We start from the raw sequence: 20,311 nt of genomic DNA on the forward strand, positions 1-20,311 counted from the left end.
CTGGGGCCCAAGGAGCATAGCGACCCACAATGTTTCTGATGTCTATGTATGTTTCTGTTTTGCTATCAAAACAGATGCCAGAGCCCACTACTTTGCCCGGGGGCACCTGTGATGTCGTTAAGACAGCCCTGGGCCCAAATTAGAAACTTTGTTAAACTAAACCTGCCCAATTTTCCTCACCTAACACTTACCTCTATGCCGGAAAAGATATTAATCAGTCTTGAGGACTCAAACAGCATCGCCGTAATATATTAGACCATTTTACAGTCCCTCCCTTTCAAAGATCCCAGAGTACAGTGGGAAAAAGATCTCTCACTCAACATCTCAGAAAAGGATTGGAAGGTAGCAATGCAGAGAATTCACTCACGCTCCATATGAGCAGAGCATACAATTAGTAAACACAAAATTATCTATTGAGCACATCTCTCTCACTTAAAACTGTCCAAAATGTTTCCAGGGCAAAATGCAACCTGCGAACACTGCAATCGAGCTCTGGCCTCACTGGGCCAGATGTTTTGGGCCTGCACCAAACTAACATCATTTTGGACCAAAATCTTTAAATGCCTTTCAGACAGCCTTGGTGTCACAATCCCTCCTAATCCATTAACAGCTGTGTTTGGTGGGCTCACAGAGGGGCTTAAAGTGGAGAAGGACAAACAAACTGTAATTGTCTTTACTTCACTATTGTCACGTAGACTTATCTTGGTCAACTGGAAGAATTCTAACTCTCCAATTCTAAGTTAGTAGGTAACTGATGTTATATACTACTAGGGGGGCTAAGCCCCCTGGCGCCGTTGGCGCCCAACCTCCAGTTGCAGCCAGAATATTAGTAAAATCTGTAAATGTACAAAAGAAAACTTATTATTTATTGGAAGCAAAATCATGAAATTATATATATGTATATATATATATATATATGTGTGTGTGTGTGTGTGTGTAAAAAAAAATTATTATTTAACAGAGTAAAAATCATAAAATGAGAATAAAATATTCAATCTCTTACCGATTAGAGTATTTCCGTTAAACTGAGGTCCACAACGCTCGATGAGTATAAGAGACTAAATAAACGATCCATTCATTTTAACGGACATTCTTATAGATAAAAAAAGAAACTTTTTAAAAAATATGACTCATTTAAATAACAGGAAAAATCATGTGAAAACTAACGTGGTATGCAATGGGTCATCGTAACTCGACCTTCAGCTAACTAAATCACCTAAATACAAACATTGGTGTTATGAATAGATAATTTTTTAATAGTTTGTTCCTGTGAAAGAAAGTTTCCTCGATCAAAAATAAAAACCACGACTTTCTTGAAATTAAAAACCACGATTTTCTTGATATTTTAGTTTATCATTTAAAAACAGAATAAGAATCTGAAAATCTAACAACATCACATTAAAGTTTGATAAATTCTGAAAAGAATGATACCTAACGTTTATATGTAGGTTTCAAAAGAAGCCCGATTTAAAGAGTGACAAAAAATGTGACATAAAAACGTCATAAAAATCGTTGAGAATTTATATATATATAGAGTGGATTTGAAACTGGAAAAAATCAAATTCACACTTAGAGGATCTGTACAAAACATTTTTAAAACCTGGCAGGATCGAATCAATAACATTTTAGAATAAGCATTTAAGTTGAGGAAGCAGGTTCTCTTCCCTCTTTTACTGCATTTATCTTTATTCATGTATTAATTTATGTATTTACTTAGTTTTACTAGCTTTACATTTTACTCTGCTGGCCTAGCTCTCTTTGTCAGGGGTGGGGGATGATTTGTTTCGAACCTTTTTTGTTAAACTATTTGTATAAAATGCTATTTGTTTTTAATAAAATCAATAAAATCAGAAAAAAAAGAACAGAAAAAGACAGCCCAGAGATGACTCTCAGTTAGCCTGGTCCTTTCTGTTTCTTTTACCTCTCAATCTTTTTCCGCCAGATTGATCCTAATGCAACTCTTCCAGTCTCATCCTAACGGTAACAGTGGGCTCTACTTTCGCCCACCAGGGTCACACCATTGTTGTGTCTGGGTGCACAGTAAATACACCCGTGTACCTGAATCGACCCTGTGTGTGTGTGTCTACCATCTCAGAGCTCACTACCATACAACTAGACTAGGCACTGCTGATTTTGCATCTGTTGAATTCTGTGGCTTTGTGTTGTGTTTGGCTGCTGTCCGGTCTCCCAAAGGCCCACTGTTAAGTTTCGATGTTTATGAGGATGAATTCTTTGTTCAAGGTGGTTTGTTTAGTCATTTCCTAGAGAGGAGTGCATACCAGCGTAAAGTTGCTTTTTTTTGTTTTACGATCACTGTGGCCATGAGGCTGCTGAATGCTGCCAGCTGGCACTGAGCACGGGGTTGATCCTCCGCCTGTCTGATCTGTTTTCTAAGTGACTCAAGTTAAAACGAGCTAAAGTAGTCCTTGCGTCCATCTCCCAATTGCCCCCTGGAGCTGCTATCTCATAATGACTATTATTTTTGCTCACTGCTCTGGATATAATAGGCTTTGTTTGGTACAATCACGTGTGCCTGCCTGCTTTTCTGAATGCCAGAAAGACATATGGATGTAATTGCATTAATTACGTTCCAAATATGACAGTAAATTTAATTCAACTTAAGTAAGAGCGTATGGAATTAAGCGTTTAACTGTTTTCTGGCCAACAGACTTGATTTTTATTTTTTAAAAACGCATCACTTAAACTGCCCCGGGAAAGGTCGTTGGCATCAGCCCCATTTCCTGCTTTTATTTTGAGGAGCATGTGCATTCTGGTGTGAAAGGTGGGCAGATGTGCCTCGACCAACCAAAGCAAGCATCCTGTCTGCAAGGGTTTTATACTCTGTTATTGGCAATTGTCGAAAAGAGTTGTTGGTTGCACTTGGGATCCAAAGTAGAAGAGGTGTACTTCATGCTTTCCTCATTTATTAGGCAGTTCATCACCTGATAGGTTCTTTCTCTTTGTGGTTATGCCTGGAAGGAAACTTCTAAGAAGACTTTGAAATTCAGTTTGTAGCCAATTGCTTGGGAAATCCCATGTAGACAGTTAATCAGTCATAATTACATTTAGGCCGGGCTTTAATTAGCAGGTATGAAGATTTAACTCCCCAGGCTGCATCCTAGGGAGCCGGCGACAAATGTCTGAAAGTGACGAAGACCAAGTTCCAAAACTGAGCATCGTGGGGAATTGCATAAACATTCCACCTTGAAGCAATCCACAGTGCGGCACAGAAGGATTTTGTCTTCATCCTCATTTCCTGAGTTACTAGTGCCATTAATCTAATGCATAAGTGTTCGCTTACACGCTGAAACTGCAAATCAGAAATGTGAACACATAAGACTAAAATTCAGAAACAATTTTGGAAGTCTGTTATCACACATCCTCCGAATCTAACGCTTTTAGGGTGGCAGCTTTCAGGAGTGAGAAGACTCTGGAGATGTGGAGATATGCTCTAGAGAGGAGAGGAATGAAGGTCAGTAGGACTACCAAGACAGAATACATGTGTGTAAATGAGAGGGAGGTCAGAGGAGTGGTGAGGATGCAGGGAGTAGAGTTGGTGAAGGTGGATGAGTTTAAATAATTGGGATCAACAGTACAGAGTAACGGGGATTGTGGAAGAGAGGTGAAAAAGAGAGTGCAGACAGAGTGGAATGGTTGGAGAAGAGTGTCAGGAGTGATTTGTGACAGACGGATATCAGCACGAGTGAAAGGGAAGGTCTACAGGACGGCAGTGAGACCAGCTATGTTATATGGGTTAGATACGGTTAGAGACGGTGGCACTGACCAGAAAGCAGGAAACAGAGCTGGAGGTGGCAGAGTTAAAGATGCTAAGATTTGCACTGGGTGTGATGAGGATGGATAGGATTAGAAATGAGGACATTAGAGGGTCAGCTCAAGTTGGATGGTTTGGAGAAAAAGCCAAAGAGGTGAAATTTCATTTCATTTGGACATGTGCAGAGGAGGAATGTTGGGTACTTTGGGAAATGGATACTGTTGATGGAGCTGCCATGCAAGAGGAAAAGAGGAAGGCTTAAGAGAAGGTTTATGTATGGGGTGAGAGAGGACATGCAGGTGATGGGTGTGACAAAGCAAGATGCAGAGGACAGAAAGATATGGAAGAAGATGATCTGCTGTGGCAACCCCCAACGGGAGCAGCCAAAAGAAGAAGAAGAAGATATAGAACCTTTCAACATTACATCAAAAATCCATCCATTATCCAACCTGCTATATCCTAACTACAGGGTCAAGGGGGTCTGCTGGAGCCAATCCCAGCCAACACAGGGCACAAGGCAGGAACAAACCCCGAGCAGGGCGTCAGCCCACCACAGGGCACACGCACACCAGGGACAATTTAGGATCGCCAATGCACCTAACCTGCATTTCTTTGGACTGTGGGAGGAAACCCACGCAGACACGGGGAGAACATGCAAACTCCACACAGGGAGGACCGGGAAAGCAAACCTGGGTCTCCTTACTGCGAGGCAGCAGCACTACCACTGTGCCACTGTGCAAATAAAGCATACCTATAAACGATTAAATGTAAGCGTCATCTAAAATAATACTTTAACTTGTGGCTTGTTTTGATGATTAGCTGCATAACACAATTAAAGCATCATAATTAAAATAATATTCTTACAATAATTCAGCACAGATTCAGGCCTTCATTTATTTCTTCAAGATGATCCCCTCTGTTTCCACATTACACTCTGGCTTTATTTAATATTTTCTATTAGAAATGTCCAGAAAGTCCCACTTCCCTACTAACTTTGTTGAAGGCCATTCACTTATGAACTTATGGGCTACTTCTATTTTTCTATTTCTAACCTGCATGTCTTTGGACTGTGGGAGGAAACCCACGCAGACACGGGGAGGACATGCAAACTCCACGCAGGTAGGACCCAGGAAGCATACCCGGGTCTCCTAACTGCGAGGCAGCAGTGCTACCCACTGCGCCACTGTGCCACCCCTACATCAAAAATGCCAGTGGTTAATTAAAACTTGAATTGTTTATATGAAATGGATACAGTGTTTCTGTAAACAGTAATCCCTCCTCCATTGCGGGGGTTGCGTTCCAGAGCCACCCGCAAAATAAGAAAATCCGCGAAGTAGAAACCATATGTTTATATGGTTATTTTTATATTGTCATGCTTGGGTGACAGATTTGCGCAGAAACACAGGAGGTTGTAGAGAGACAGGAACGTTATTCAAACACTGCAAACAAACATTTGTCTCTTTTTCAAAAGTTTAAACTGTGCTCCATGACAAGACAGAGATGACAGTTCTGTCTAACAATTAAAAGAATGCAAACATATCTTCCTCTTCAAAGGAGTGCGTGTCAGGAGCACAGAATGTCACATAGATAGAGAAAACAATCTCTAGCAAACAAATCAATAGGGCTGTTTGGCTTTTATGTATGCGAAGCACCGCGGCACAAAGCTGTTGAAGGCGGCAGCTCACACCCCCTCCGTCAGGAGCAGGGAGAGAGAGAGAGAGAGAGAGAAAAACAAACATGCAAAAATCAATACGTGCCCTTCGAGCTTTTAAGTATGCGAAGCACCGTGCAGCATGTCGCTTCACTAAGCAGCTGCACAGAAGGTAGCAACGTGAAGATAATCTTTCAGCATTTTTAGACGAGCGTCCGTATCGTCTAGGTGTGCGAACAGCCCCCCTGCTCAATCCCCCTACATCAGGATCAGAGAAAGTCAGCGCAAGACAGAGAGAAAAGTAAGCAATCTAGCTTCTCAGCCATCTGCCAATAGCGTCCCTTGTATGAAATCAACTGGTCAAACCAACTGAGGAAGCATGTACCAGAAATTAAAAAACCCATTGTCCGCAGAAATCCGCGAACCAGCAAAAAATCCGCGATATATATTTAAATATACTTACATATAAAATCCGCGATGGAGTGAAGCTGCGAAAGGCAAAGCGTGATATAGCGAGGGATCACTGTATACTTCATGTCAAAGGTCTGGGCACACCCAGGAAGTTTCACGTTTTTGATAGAAATGTATACCTTTTTTATCAAGATATCATTAAATTGATTTGAACATATAGCCAAGTCATTACTAGTGTTTCTAATGGCTACTGCTGCTTGAAGTGACTGATTTTTAATTTATTATCATTTACGTAGTACTGCAAATCCCCATTTTCAGGAGCTTTTCCTTCAGTGTCTTAATTTTGAACTCACTTATTTATTGTTAAGTAGACATGTGTAAATGTGAATTGGTTATTAGAGAAACCTTTGTAATAGTGAAATTGCATTAGCACTACTGAAACCTGTTCTGTTGTTCACTTAAAGTTTAGTTCTGGGTTTAAAGGCGGTCAAATTAAAATGACTTTCTCAGGTAACATGTCTATCTATTGTGTGTGTTTTTTAGCAGAATGAAGACTATTTCTTATGGCAGATTGCAAAAAAACAAGATTTTATACAAAGATGTCCACTAATGTTTTGTAAGAAGGGGGCAAACTGGAACTGACCAGCCTAGAAAAAGAATTGGAAGGCCCAGATGAACAACTGCCTAAGAGAATAAGGACATCTGAGTCTGTAGTTTGAGAAACAAATGCCTTACAGGTCCTCAGTTGGATGCTTCTTTAAATACACGACAAATATGCCAGTGTTATCTTCAACAAAGAAAGGACAATTCCAGCATGATGACCATAGAAAAGGCTATTTGTGAAAATGTGGCAAATAAAAAGAAAAGATTAAAATGGGCAAAAGAACATGGACATTGGATGGAAGATGACTGGAAAAGCATATTATGGTCATTATTCCAGAGCTTTTTCTCTGTTGCAGATGACTCTGGAATTTGCCGTGTATTTATGGAAGAAGCCAACTGAGGACCTTTAAGGCATTTGTTTCTCAAATTGCTGGCTGATGGCCTTCTCCTCATATGCAGTTGTGCATCTGGGTCTCCACCTTCTTTTTCTCTCTTGGTTAGATCTTGTTTGACCTCTTCTCACAAGACAATAACAGACACCATTGCATGAAATCTTCAGTTTCTTGTCAAATTGTCTCATGGAATAATCTTGATTCTGCAAAAAAAGAAAAATAGATATGTTTCTTGAGAAAGCCGTTTCATTTCGGCCATTTTTAAACCAGGAACTGAACTTTAGGAATGCCAGTACCTCGCCACCCAAGTGAACAGAGTAACAGGTTTCACTGGTGCAAAGGTTTCTCTAATACAACAACAACAACAACATTTATTTATATAGCACATTTTCATACAAAAAGTAGCTCAAAGTGCTTTACATAATGAAGAAAAGAAAAATAAAAGACAAAATAAGAAAGTAAAATAAGACAACATTAGTTAACATAGAAAAGGAGTAAGGTCCAATGGCCAGGGTGGACAGAAAATACAAAAAAAAAAAACTCCAGAAAGCTAGAGAAAAAAATAAAATCTGTAGGGGTTCCAGGCCACGAGACCGCCCAGTCCCCTCTGGGCATTCTACCTAACATAAATAATAATAACCAATTACAATTTACAAATGACTAATTAAGGAGAAGCTAAGAGAGGTGACCATTAGCACACTTTAAGGGGTGGCTACTAAAAAGAGGGTTTCTAACCATATGTGAATAATAATTTAAAAATCAGTCCTTTCTAGCAGTAGAAGCTATTAGTAATATCATCTCATTTTCCAACCTGCCTAATCCAGACTAGGGTCTCAGCAGGGAGTAAGTCTATCCGAGCTAGCATAGGGCACAAGGCAGGAGCAAACCCTAAACAGGGGGCCAGTCCATCATAAGGTAAAGACACACACTCGGGACAATTTAGCGTTGCCAATTCACCTCATCTGCATGTCTTTGGACCATGGGAGGAAATCCATACTGACTCCACGCAGGCAAAACCTGAAACACAAACTCTGCTCTCCGTACCGCAAGGCAGCAGCGCTACCACTGAGCTGCTGTGCCACCCACACTAGTTTTGGCTTGGCTATATTTTAAAATCATTTAAATGGTATCTCATTAAAAATGTATCACTTCAAAAATAGTGGAAATATCTGGGTGTGTCCAGACCTTTGATTGGTACTTTCAGTTTCAGAGTTTCAGAGCGCTGCACTATCTATATATATAATTCACTAAGCCGCCGACAAGCAGCCACCCATGGAAAGCACTCAAGACAGCCACGCCCACCAACTCGAAGACCATTGGATATGATGACAACTTGCAGAGCCACGCCCAACAACTCAGACGCAGCAACTCACAACACCGGGCGTCATTCATGTTCATCTCTGCTAGACTCCACATGCACCTCTGAGCCACGTTGACTTTTCATTAGTCAACCTCAGTGGAACCTTGGTTCACACAAAGGCAGTACCAGAGAGAGACAGACGCACACACACAGGCAGCGCGAGAGAGAGCCAGACGCATAAGGTAGGAAGGCAGTTAAAGAATGCACTGGGTTTGATTTTGTTTTCACTTCTGTTTACAGCGATCGGTTCATAGTGTGCATTGTTGCAATGTTACTTTTCTTGGTGGTTTATTAAATTACGGATTTTTTCAAATGTTCATTTTTTTCCCTATGCTTAAAACTCATTAAAAAAAGTGTTTTTAGCCAGCGGTTGGTAGCGCTATAGCGCAAACTATTGCAGTGTTAGTTTTCTCTGTTGTTCAAGGTTTTCTCAGTGTTTTTCAATGTTTTTACATTTAGTTTACTATTACACTGTGCATTCTATGGTTTAATTAACTATATTTGTGCTTAAAAACTTAAAATATATATTTACATACAGTTCGTACAGTCTGGAACTGATTAATTGTATTTACATACAATCCTATGGGAGAAATTGCTTTGGTTCACGACCAAATCGGTTTACGACCAAAGTTTTGGAACGAATTATGGTCGTGAACCGAGATTCCACTGTATTCTTTTCGGTTATGACGCACGACCGCGTCCACCATCGCAAACTGTTTTACACGCCATGGTCTTAGAGTTGGTGGGCGGGTCTCCGTGAGTTTCTCTTGCGAGCGGGCACATGACCAGGCGGTGTGTATGCTTCGAGAACGAGGATGGACGCGGCAGGACTATCTAAGAAGAGGCATGTTTGTCACGGATGTGAATCGCTGTATGCGGCGTGTAAAACAGTTTCCGAGGGGTATCCCATGGTGTTAGAGTTGGTGGGCGGGTCTCTGTCAGTTGCTCTTGCGACTGGGCACATGACCAGGCAGTGTGTATGCTTCGAGTGCGAGGGTGGACGTGACAGGACCATCTAAGAAAAATCATGTCGCGGATGTGAATCGCTGTATGCAGCATGTAAAACAGTTTGTTTGTTGCAGATGTAAATTTCTGTATGCAGCGTGTAGAACAGTTTGCGAGGGGTATCCCATGGTCTTACAGTTGGTGGGCAGGTCTCTGTTAGTTGCTCTTGCGAGCGGGCACATGACCAGGCAGCGTGTATGCTTCGAGAGCGAGGGTGGACGCGCCAGCACCATCTAAGAAGAATCATATTTGTCGCGGAAGTGAATCGCTGTATGCAGCGTGTAAAACAATTTGTTTGTCACAGATGTGAATCGCTGTATGCAGCGTGTAAAACAGTTTGCGAGGGGTATTCCATGGTCTTAGCAGTGTCTATGCTTCGATGTGAATCGCTGTATGCAGTGTGTAAAACGCTGTATTGTATGTTGCCCTCTCCAGAGTTACATCTTTTCATTCACCTACAGTTGTATCCTCAAAACCAATCCCATTTGGACAACTGTGTCTTTCAGGAAGTGTTCACCCATCAATACATAATTATGCGGCGTATGCTATGCCACGGGTTGGCTAGTATTATATACAACAAGTGCCATGTTGTCGCACCAGGTTATCTTGGTTCTTCAAAATATATAACATTTAATTACTGGCTCTGGTGAAATCTTTGTACCCTTAACTCCTACCCACTCCATTTATGTGGGCTTCCTCTCACTGCTTTGGTTTCTTCCCTTATTCAGAAGAGATGCTGTGGCAATCTGAAGCACCTCAGCCTGAGTGTTGCTCTGCATACTGTAAGTGTGCCCAGTGATTGATGGACAGCCATTGTGTTCTAATGCAGCGTGTAACTTATGCCTGCTGCTGCCACAGTGGGCTCCGGCTTCTTGCAGGCTATCACTGCATAAATGGTTAAAGGAAGCTTTTGAATATGCGAATACTTAAAATGCAAAATTAATTTAGAAAAAAACTTAAGACTTATTTTTTGGTCATTTTTATTTTTTTAAGCATATGCATATCAGTCCATTCATTTTTTTCCCTACTTCAGGATCAAGATCAGGGACTTCCGGAGTCTATGTAATGACTTCCACTCCATTCAGACTACTGTGGTGTTGAGGTGTCACCTGTTATACGGCAGCGTTCGGGTCCTATTTGGGGATCCCGAGGTGGTTTGTTGTTTGGTGGGTGCAGCAATGATCTATATCAATGTAGTGCATGCTGCCAATCTATGTAATGACAAGGTGTGGCCAAGTAGGAATAAACTCTGGACATTTGAAGAACATGTGCTATGCTCCTCCATGGCAGTAAATTGTATTTTTTGAGTTCAGAAATGAAGAAGAATGAATGGATGTGTTGCAATAGAATATTATTCCTTCATAAATAATAACCTATTAAATATTAACAGAATTGGACTGCTTTGCTGGTAGGTGCAGAGTACTGGAAAGTGGCACACTCCCTGTCCATTCAGTCTTTGTGCTATCCCTTTACCTGGTTGTGCACTAAAAACAACAACAACCAACCAGGGACAAGCTGTTAATCCTTCACCTACGCTCACACGAGGCCAGCTTAAAGTCACAGTTTGACATAACACAAACACTCATACAGGGCAAACTCTACGCCGACTGAATGTGCCCCAAGGATTTCCACCATGGTTAGGGCTGTTCACCACATCACTGTTCTGTCCATTATTATTTTTATAATACAGTATTACTTATGATTCAAGGAGACTACATTTGATAGATACAACATATTATTTTTCTTCGTTTATTTATTTGTTTATCCAGTTTGAACACAGACAGTTAAAGTGGCTTACTCATGGTCATACAGTGTCAGTTGCGGGATTTGAACCCACAGTCTGAATCAGTGCACCACACTTCCTATTATTGATGTGCTATATCGTTACGATAGAGGTGAATTCAATTGATACAATGAGATAATGTTTTTGTGTTTGCACCAAACCTTGGAATGCTGCCACAAGGGCACATGATAATGATAACGTATTTTATTAGCCATTTACAATTTCTTGTATACAGAATTAATTTTTCGCATACCCCAATTTACTCAGACTTTTTAGGGTCAGAGCACAGGGACCGCAATTTGTACAGCACCCCTGGAGCAATTGCAGGTTAAGGGCCTTTGCTAAAGGACCCAACGGAGTAGCATTTCTTCTGTCACTGCTGGAATTTGAGCGGGCAAAATTTGAGTTACCAGCCCAGATCCTTAGCTGTTATAATAGACATGGTGAAAGCAGGACTCTGCCTCACCTGTCATAATGAAAAGTAACAAAAAAAACTAATAATGATAACATAAAAGAAATGTGTTCACTGGTCTGTTCTATATTTTTGTTTTATGTATGATTCCAATAATTTTCAACATTTTTATAGTCAAAATTGCTGAATTGGTGGAGCCTCACCTCACCTCGGACTGCGCTCTCCCTCACACACGGGGTTGATGCATGCAATCGGCGCGTGTCTGTTGCTGTCTCTCTGTATGTCGCCAATACACCCTGACTTTCCAGTCTAGTTAATATCTTTAATGAATGTGTGTGACATATTTAGTCTTGCTAATCGGACATAAAACCGCAGTGAAAAGGCACAAGGTGAGGCAGACAATACCGTGAAACACCGAAGGGGGCGCATATGAGCCCAGCAGGTGCTCGTTGCTGCTGTTTTTCTACTCAGAGGCGCCAATAAGTTAGTGATATCAGAAAGTCAAGTGCACTCAGCGGTCTGTTTATTTTTATTTTTTGATCCGACTGACTGCCAAAATGGAAGGTTAAGATTGTTAAAACTAAAGGAAAGTAAGGAGGACTTTTACAAGAAAGTGACTGAGATTTTCATGGAGAAGGATAGGTACATGGAATTCATTTGCAAATAAAGATAAGACCATAAATGGTTTTCAATTTTATAAAAATGGGATGAGACTATGAGAATATGTAAAAACAAAATTTTGACCTTAAATAAAATATTCTTTTGTTTTTCTTGTTATGCTTTTGTTGAAAAGCGTCAGAATGAAAAGCTTTTAAAAACAACTAAATATTTCAATTAAAGTCAAAATTGAAATCCATTTTTTTTGTATATCACTCAATACTTTCATTTGTACTGAATGAGTATGAATTGTGGAATTGCAAGTTTAGAACATGTGGAGGGTGCAGATTAAATGCACTCTCTCTGCTTTCTGTCACCGCTATAAATTTATCGTTCTTTCTTAGCCAAATATGCAGCTTACCTATCTGTGTGTGAAGAAATGCTGATGAGATATGAAACATAACCAGTAGTGAATTTGTGCATGCTATCGATTGAATTGTGAATAAGTTGCTCTATTGGGTTCATATATTTGTAAATCTGACTCTGACGGAGTCAGTGCCTCACCAGCTATGAACCTCACCGCACGTCACTGGGTGAATGGCACCACATAGAATGTCTCAGTTTTGTTTACCATACATGGACAAATTAATGAGACCCTCCCATTCATTTTGGTAGAGAGGTGAACAGCATCAGAGACAAGACCCCCTTTATATGGACCCTATTTGGTATCTCACAGTTGACCTTTCCCACATGAGTTGTTCTTTGCCTAAACATTGCCTGTTTTATATCTGTTTAATCCAATACAGCATCACAGTCAGCCAGAGTCTGTCCTTGCAGCAGTGAATAAATGGCAGGTGTTGTACCAACACCAGGCTGAGTGTTAGTCCCAGGCTGCCACAGGGCACAATTCCAAAGGCAGGACGAATCAACCTAACCGGCTCATCTTTAGGATGTTTGAGGAAAACTGAACTGTGTGGCCAAAGACTCACAAAAATACAAGAGATACCGCAAAGGCCTCAAACAAGTCCATAACTACTGCACCACCATACCACTATGGTCAGGTTTACACTGTTTTATTTATTTTCCTTCACAAACACTGAAGCCATACTTTAGGTGTAATAGCTTTGAAAACACACGGCTTTCCGAACAATAGTGAATATACCTCTATTCACCTTGTGGTTTAATTCTCTGTACTTTATCCCTTTTGTTTTTCTGTATAATATGTGGTCATTTTCTTCTTCTGTTCTTCTCTGTCTTTTGTTTGAAATAACTTGAAGTTTGAATAAAGGTGTAATTCTATTATCTATAATCCTCACATGTGGCGCAGTGGTAGTGCTGCTGCTTTGCAGTATAGAGACTGTGGAAGATTGTGAGTTCGCTTCCCGGTTCCTCCCTGTGTGGATAGCGCTTTGAGTACTGAGAAAAGCGCTATATAAATGTAATGAATTATTCTATTGTTTGTATGTGATAACTGAGAAATGACTGGCAGGTTAACTGCCGGCTTTTCTCTGACACTTGACTGATCCTACGTTCTCTTCCTTGGCCTACACTCAGGACATGACAGTCACGAGACAGCCAAGGGAGTGACACACACAGTAAAAGGTAAAGCTTTTCATATTAAGACAAATCTTAAACGTGCTATCAATCCTCTGCTAGAGCCAATACATCAGCTGTGCAAAATACACTTCATATTATGTCTTTATCTTTACAAGAAGAAGGTTACCTGACTGGTTTGACGTCTGCAAGGTCTTCACATCTGTGTAGTGCCCTGATAGCCCTCATAAAAAATGGGGACTCAGATCTTACATGCAGAGGATGGTTTCATGCCAGACTAAAAGTTGTCCTGGCCACAGAGTGACCTGGCACAGCAGGGAGTTGGCACGTGGCCTAGCAGTCATTCGGGTCTTCTCTTAGACTCTAATGATCACTCATTCAGATGTAATCTGCTTTACTGACTCTTCATCAAAGGAACAGAGTCCTGAAAAAGAGCCACAAAAATAGAAACCAATTTTCTATACAAAAGGATGCAGTAATAACTGTTCAAGAGGAGCAGGCCATATTGTGAGCAGCCTTTCCAAACTCCAGTGTCAGTCGCCTCTCCTTAAAGAAAGGCCAGTGATTGAAGTGTTCAAAATGGTTCTGGCAATTATGGTACAGGATTACTCGGATAAAATACAAAAAGCAGATCTTTAATCCATTGCCCCAGGCCAGTGTTATCTGTAATGTACTGGAAAAATCATCATTTAGTGGAGACAAAGTATTGAAGTAGATTGCTAGGATAATCGTGTTGACATATTCAAGTGTGTCTCTGTCTTTTCTGCAGGCGGCTGCTCATTTGAAGAGCATTACAGCAGTTGTGGGTACAGCGTGGCCCTGGGGACCAATGGATTTGCGTGGGAGCAAATTAACACATGGGAAAAGCCGTCAATGGACGCTGCAGTGCCAACAGGTAAGGCTTACCATTTGTGGTTTAAATCAAAAGCTGCAGCTCAGTGGCCTAGCTCCAGTTGTCTGGCACATCAATGGCAATGTGACCGAAGGGCATGCTTTATCTGTGTCATAAGCATATTGTTGTGGTGGCCTAAAAAAAAAATAACAACATGAAGCCTCCAGTCAAATTTTGATAACATGGTGGAGAAAATAAAGTGATAATCATAAGAAATTATATGTGTGAGGAAGCTGTATGCCAAAGTATGCTATTGAAAGGCATCATTGCTATATAAATTACAGTAATCTGTACTGGCAGCACGGTGGCGCAGTGGTAGCGCTGCTGCCTCGCAGTAAGGAGACCTGGGTTCGCTTCACTGCGTGGAGTTTGCATGTTCTCCCTGTGTCTGCATGGGGTTCCTCCCACAGTCCAAAGACATGCAGGTTAGGTGGATTGGTGATCCTAAATTGTGCTTGGTGTGTGGGTGTGTGTGTGCCCTGTGGTGGGCTGGCACCCTGCCCGGGGTTTGTTCCTGCCTTGCAGCCTGTGTTGGCTGGGATTGGCTCCAGCAGACTCCCGTAATCCTGTGTTAGGATGTAACGGGTTGGATAATGGATGGATGTACTGGGACGATGGAATTGAACATTTTTTTGCTTTTAAACTGAATCAGGTCACTTAGACATTGGGGCCTTGTATCCAGTTAGATACCTAATTTCCTATTAATTAAATATCTCAACTAGAGATGATGGTCTCATCTTCCTTCTTTGCATTTCCAGTAGCCAGGCACTCAGGGACCTTTGATGACTGCATCCCCCGGTATCTCTTCAGTGCCAGTCGCTTAAAACATTTTGGTGTAAACTTATGAAATTGTGCATGAGAGGAGCTACTTCATGTTTCTAGAATGCAGACTTTGGAGGATGGCCTGCTGAGCTACACCGTATGTTTCTAATATGAACTAGTGTGTCTTAAGAAGTTGTTTCAGTGGAGCCTTGTGAATGTACGGAGTGAAATGTGAGTTGGATTAATCAAAAATTGCAAAACTGATCATACTACTCATCCATTTGAAAAGACTGATAATGAGTTATGAATGCACTCAGCATTTTGTAGCACATCTTGTATGCTTCTTCCAGCCTGAGTTACACCCTGTGCTCTCTGTCTTCTAACATGAAGATACTGTGATGTATTTACTCCTAAAAAGTAAAGAACCCAAATGAATTTGAGGCTGTGATTTTTCAAGGGTGAGTGAGAAGAGTAGTCAGTTTAGAGTTGTTGGTGGAACTGTTTTTAAATTCCTGATCTCACGATCATTCCTCGAGATATCCCTGACTCCTTCTGCCCGCTTCTACAGATATCTCATGACTGTTCCTGCATGCACTTTCAAATATTTCTGTTCTGTATTATTTCTGGATTATTGTCAGCAGGGAGAACATCTTTTTTCTCTGAACACATTATTTAAATTTGATCAGGGTGTGTTAAACAAATGTGTAGCAGAATGTTAGAAGTACTACTTTGAGTCAATTTTACCTTAAATCTGTTAACACGGTTGACACGGCTCAGCTAATTCAACTCTTTTCCAAGCATACTTTAAGCCAGGGAAAACCTGTCTCAAATTTCTGAGATCTCTGTCTTTAGGTGTGTTTGCCTATAATGCGAGAAGCACCCATTGTGAATGCCATATATGTCTGTCTATCTGTTATCTGTCTATCTGATCTATAATAACTAAGCACCAAACCCTCTTCCTCAAATGCCTTGCATACTCTTCTATATACCATCTCTTTAAATACAATTGATTTATCTAACAGAGGAGCACCCCGACACCCAGCCAGGGGTTTGCATGCCCGCCCCGGGGGTACGCATGCGAAGCGAGCATGGGATGGAGCACCCTAGTATTATTTAATAAATATTTTAAAATTATTATACCTCTAATGTGTATGAGTTACACAGTTCTAAATATTTAATTTTGTTTAATCTGCACCTTTTCAATATTTAACATTTACTTTTAATGTACTTTTAAATTTTATTGTAAAGCACCGAACTGCAATCTGGAGATGTCACTGTATACCCCTATGTGTGCATATGTGATAAATAAAATCTAAATGCAAATTGCAGTCTATCTACTGTATTATCACCGTTATTTTAGAATATGATTCATTGTTGTAAAAATACTTAAGAAACAAAAATGTGATAACTGACTCTTGGATGAAGGAACTAAATATTTGAAATGCTCCAACTTTCACATCAATTTGTAATGGCCGACTCACTCTCCCTAACTGGAAGCTACACCAACAAGACCCGTGGCCTGGAAAGCTGAAAATGTTAGACCGGCAAGCAGTACTTCTTCCAAATAAACTTTCCTAACTAACAATCAAAAATAAGCCAAAAAACAAACAATATGCACAATAATAAAGTGAACATATCCATCTATTATATAAAAAAATCTTGGGTCGAGACGTGATCATCTTGGAAAGACACTTTGACGTCACGCGAGACTAGACATTACAACCTTAGGAAGCAAGACCCGTGAGACGGTGACTTTTACACATCACGCCCTACTTACAAACAATTTAAAACAAGTTTGCAAACATTTAATTTCGCAGTTGTTGGAATGCATTTGGCAGACACACTTCATGTGCTCCCAGCTCTTAAAAATGTTCTACGTTCTAGGTGGCACGTGAATGACTAAGTAAAGAAGAATGAGCAGCACGTCGAAAAGAGACATGAAAACCTTGCAGACAAAAGTAGGCAAAAAAGGATGCACAAGAGAACAATAATAATCTATGTGCAAATTCAGAAAATAAGGAAAGTAATAGTCAGCCCGGACGTCCTGCGAGAGACACTTTAATGTCCCACAAGACAAAGCAGTGAGACCAAAGGACAGCTGGTGATCCATCCATATCTCCTTAGCTTGCATTGAGCGCCCCCCCCCAACATCGTGAGTGGCAGAGACGCAAAGCGGCTGGCGTGTGGCGCATGGTGCACCCAGGGGTGGGGATGGGCTCACAAAGTATTAATAAAAAAGAAATGAACAAACTTCAAACTATATATATAGCAAAGAGTATGCGACACATGTTTTGCCCTCATTTGGGCTCATCAGGCGTACACACTTACTGTACCCCTCTCGGGTATCAAACCTCGGACGTCAGCGTCAGAGGTGAAGCCTCTTAACATTGCACCACAGAGTGTGGTTCGTTTATTTGACAGCATGTAGATCGGGGTAATTATATTCATGGCATTTGTAGTCTTAATCACAATCTGATTGTATGGGTGGTTACCTACTAGATAACATCCGCCACGGTGCCCTCTCAGTTGCAAGAAGCAGATCATAGAATGTTGCATAGTTTACTGTCAAATAATGCAAAGAGTATGCAACACGTGTTTCGCCCTAATTCTGGGATCATCAGGCGTACACACTCACTGCACCCCTCTCGAGGATCGAACCTCGGACGTCGGCGGCGAAGCCTCTTTATGTTGCGCCATGGCGTGTGGTTCGTTTATTTGACAGCCTGGAGATCGGGGTAATTACATCTATGATCTGCTTCTCACAACTGAGAAGGCACCGTGGTGGATGTTTGCCGACTTGCAGACCAACCACCCATACAATCAGATTGTGATTCAGACTACGAATGCTATGAAAATATATATATATTGTGGCGGGTGGCCGGCCCCAGGACACTACCTCCCCCAAAATGCTAGATGGCAGCTTCACTGTAGTGTGGCAGTATCTCATATTCCCAAAGTACTTCCAGGCTGATTAAATAATTGGGATTCTCCATCTGACCCAGAAGTGCTAGCAAGTCATGTGGAATGAAGAACAGAAGCATTTCCGGGTCAGGCACTATATAAAGGACTGTTGGAGACCCAGCAAGCGAGCCGGAGTTGGGAGGTGGAGGACAGAGCTTGCTGGGAGGTGTGGAGGAGAAGAATATTATATTATTGTGTTTATTAATTGTGGTTATTGTGGCTCTGGTTCTTTGGAGGCACTGTAGGAGAAGAAGAAGCATTAAAATACTTCTCATTGCTTTTACCCTGTGTCCTGAGTGTCTAAGTTGAGTTAAAAGGGGCAACAGCGCCCCCAAGTGTTTGACAATATTGTACGCCTGATGAGCCCATAATGAGGGTGAAACACGTGTCGCATACTCTGCATTTATTTGACAGTAAACTATTTCAACCATTCTATGATCTGCTCCTCACAAACTGAGGGCACCGTGGCGGATGTTAGCAGATTGCTGGCCAACCACAAGCGTTACCTGGTAGGTAACCACCCATACAATCAGATTGTGACACAGACTTCGAATGCCGTGAATATATATATATATATTATATATATATATATATATATATATATATATATATATATATATATATATATATATATATATATATATATACATACATACATACAAAAATATATATATATATATATACAGTATATGTATATATACATACATACATATATATATATATATATATATATATATATATATATATATATATATATATATACTGTATATATATATGGTTGATATAATTTACTGTCAAATAATGCAAAGAGTACGCGACACGTGTTTCGCCCTAATTCTGGGCTCATCAGGCATACACACTCACTGCACTCCCTCTTGGGAATCGAACCTCGGACGTCAGCGCTAGAGGCGATGCCCCTAACGTTGCGCCACGGCGTGTGGTTGGTTTATTTGACAGCATGTAGATCAGGGTAATTACATTCACGGCATTCGTAGTCTGTGTCACAATCTGATTGTATGGGTGGTTATCTAACAGGTAACACTTGTGGTTGGTCAGCAAGTCGGCTAACATCCACCACGGTGCCCTCTTTCAGTTGCGAGAAGCAGATCATAGAATGGTTGAAATAATTTACTGTCAAATAATGCAGAGTACACAACACGTATATATATATATATATATATCAAACCCAAATCAGCCCCGACATAACACTCAACCCCAAAAGTGACCGGCGGAAAGAAATAATAAAAAGGTGCAGCAAAAAGTTAATATACAACACAAACCCTCCCTTGACCCCACACTGAATATGAAATCAATGAGACACACAGAAAACACGAAACGCACATAAAAGTCGAGAGGATTAAACGGAAAATGGGTAATATTTGTGAACCTGGTTCAGCTGGAAAAAAGTGTCCTACAGCAATTATATGGATGAAAACGATGGCTTGCTCCTCTCCCCAAACAACAAGAAACAGTCTTACCGTGCTTATCCTCGGTACATCGGTGTAGTTCAGAACCCCAGGGTTTTGCAGTGCAAAGATAAAGTTGTCAGGCGTTGAAAGTGGCAGGTAGAAAATGGTGTAATGATCTGGAACGCTGCTTTCTCCTGGCTCTGCAATGAACTGGCAGTATAGTAGAACAGGATTTTCTTTTTTCCTTCTTTTTGACCTCCTGTTTAAATAGTGAATGTCCCGAATGCAAATGATAGGATTGACAGGACCAATTATCATGAGGTACCACAGTTCAACGGTGTTATCCTCTCCCCTTTGTTTCCCAGGGTAGCATATTTACATAGACACACAAAGACCATGTAAACAGGACAACGCTACGAAAGACGGGACTCAGTACAAAATAAATTCATGACGATGTTAATCATGTAGCACCGCTACAAATTAATGTAGATACTGAACACACCTAAATGTTATGCCATGAGTACATTGTCTAACTTGTATAACCATGCTGTACCAGTCAGTTTTGATGTGCTGACTCAATTTTTACAAAATTCTTTGAGTATTTGGCACTCAAAAACGACACCATAACCATAATAGCTTTGCAACTGGAGTTTTGTGAAGAAGGCGAGATGTCATGATGGATGGTTTTTATTCATGTTTTTCTATTGGAGTTTTAAATATATTATAAACATTTTGTCACTCTGCATT

The 20,311-nt window shown here is 40.8% G+C and overlaps 1 protein-coding gene across 11 annotated transcripts in view; it reads left to right on the forward strand.

Moving 5' to 3' along the window:
• The window catches only part of ptprt (protein tyrosine phosphatase receptor type T), a 651,792-nt gene that overhangs the window by 125,605 nt on the left and 505,876 nt on the right, over positions 1–20,311 (forward strand). For all 11 annotated transcript variants that reach the window (XM_028812019.2, XM_051932510.1, XM_051932511.1 and 8 more), the window contains exon 2: positions 14,310–14,435. In XM_028812019.2, the coding sequence (XP_028667852.1) occupies positions 14,310–14,435 (126 nt within the window). The remainder of the gene's footprint in view (positions 1–14,309; positions 14,436–20,311) is intronic.

The sequence above is a fragment of the Erpetoichthys calabaricus genome, chromosome 10 (assembly GCF_900747795.2).
Source record: "Erpetoichthys calabaricus chromosome 10, fErpCal1.3, whole genome shotgun sequence".
NCBI classification, from domain to species: Eukaryota; Metazoa; Chordata; class Cladistia; order Polypteriformes; family Polypteridae; genus Erpetoichthys; species Erpetoichthys calabaricus.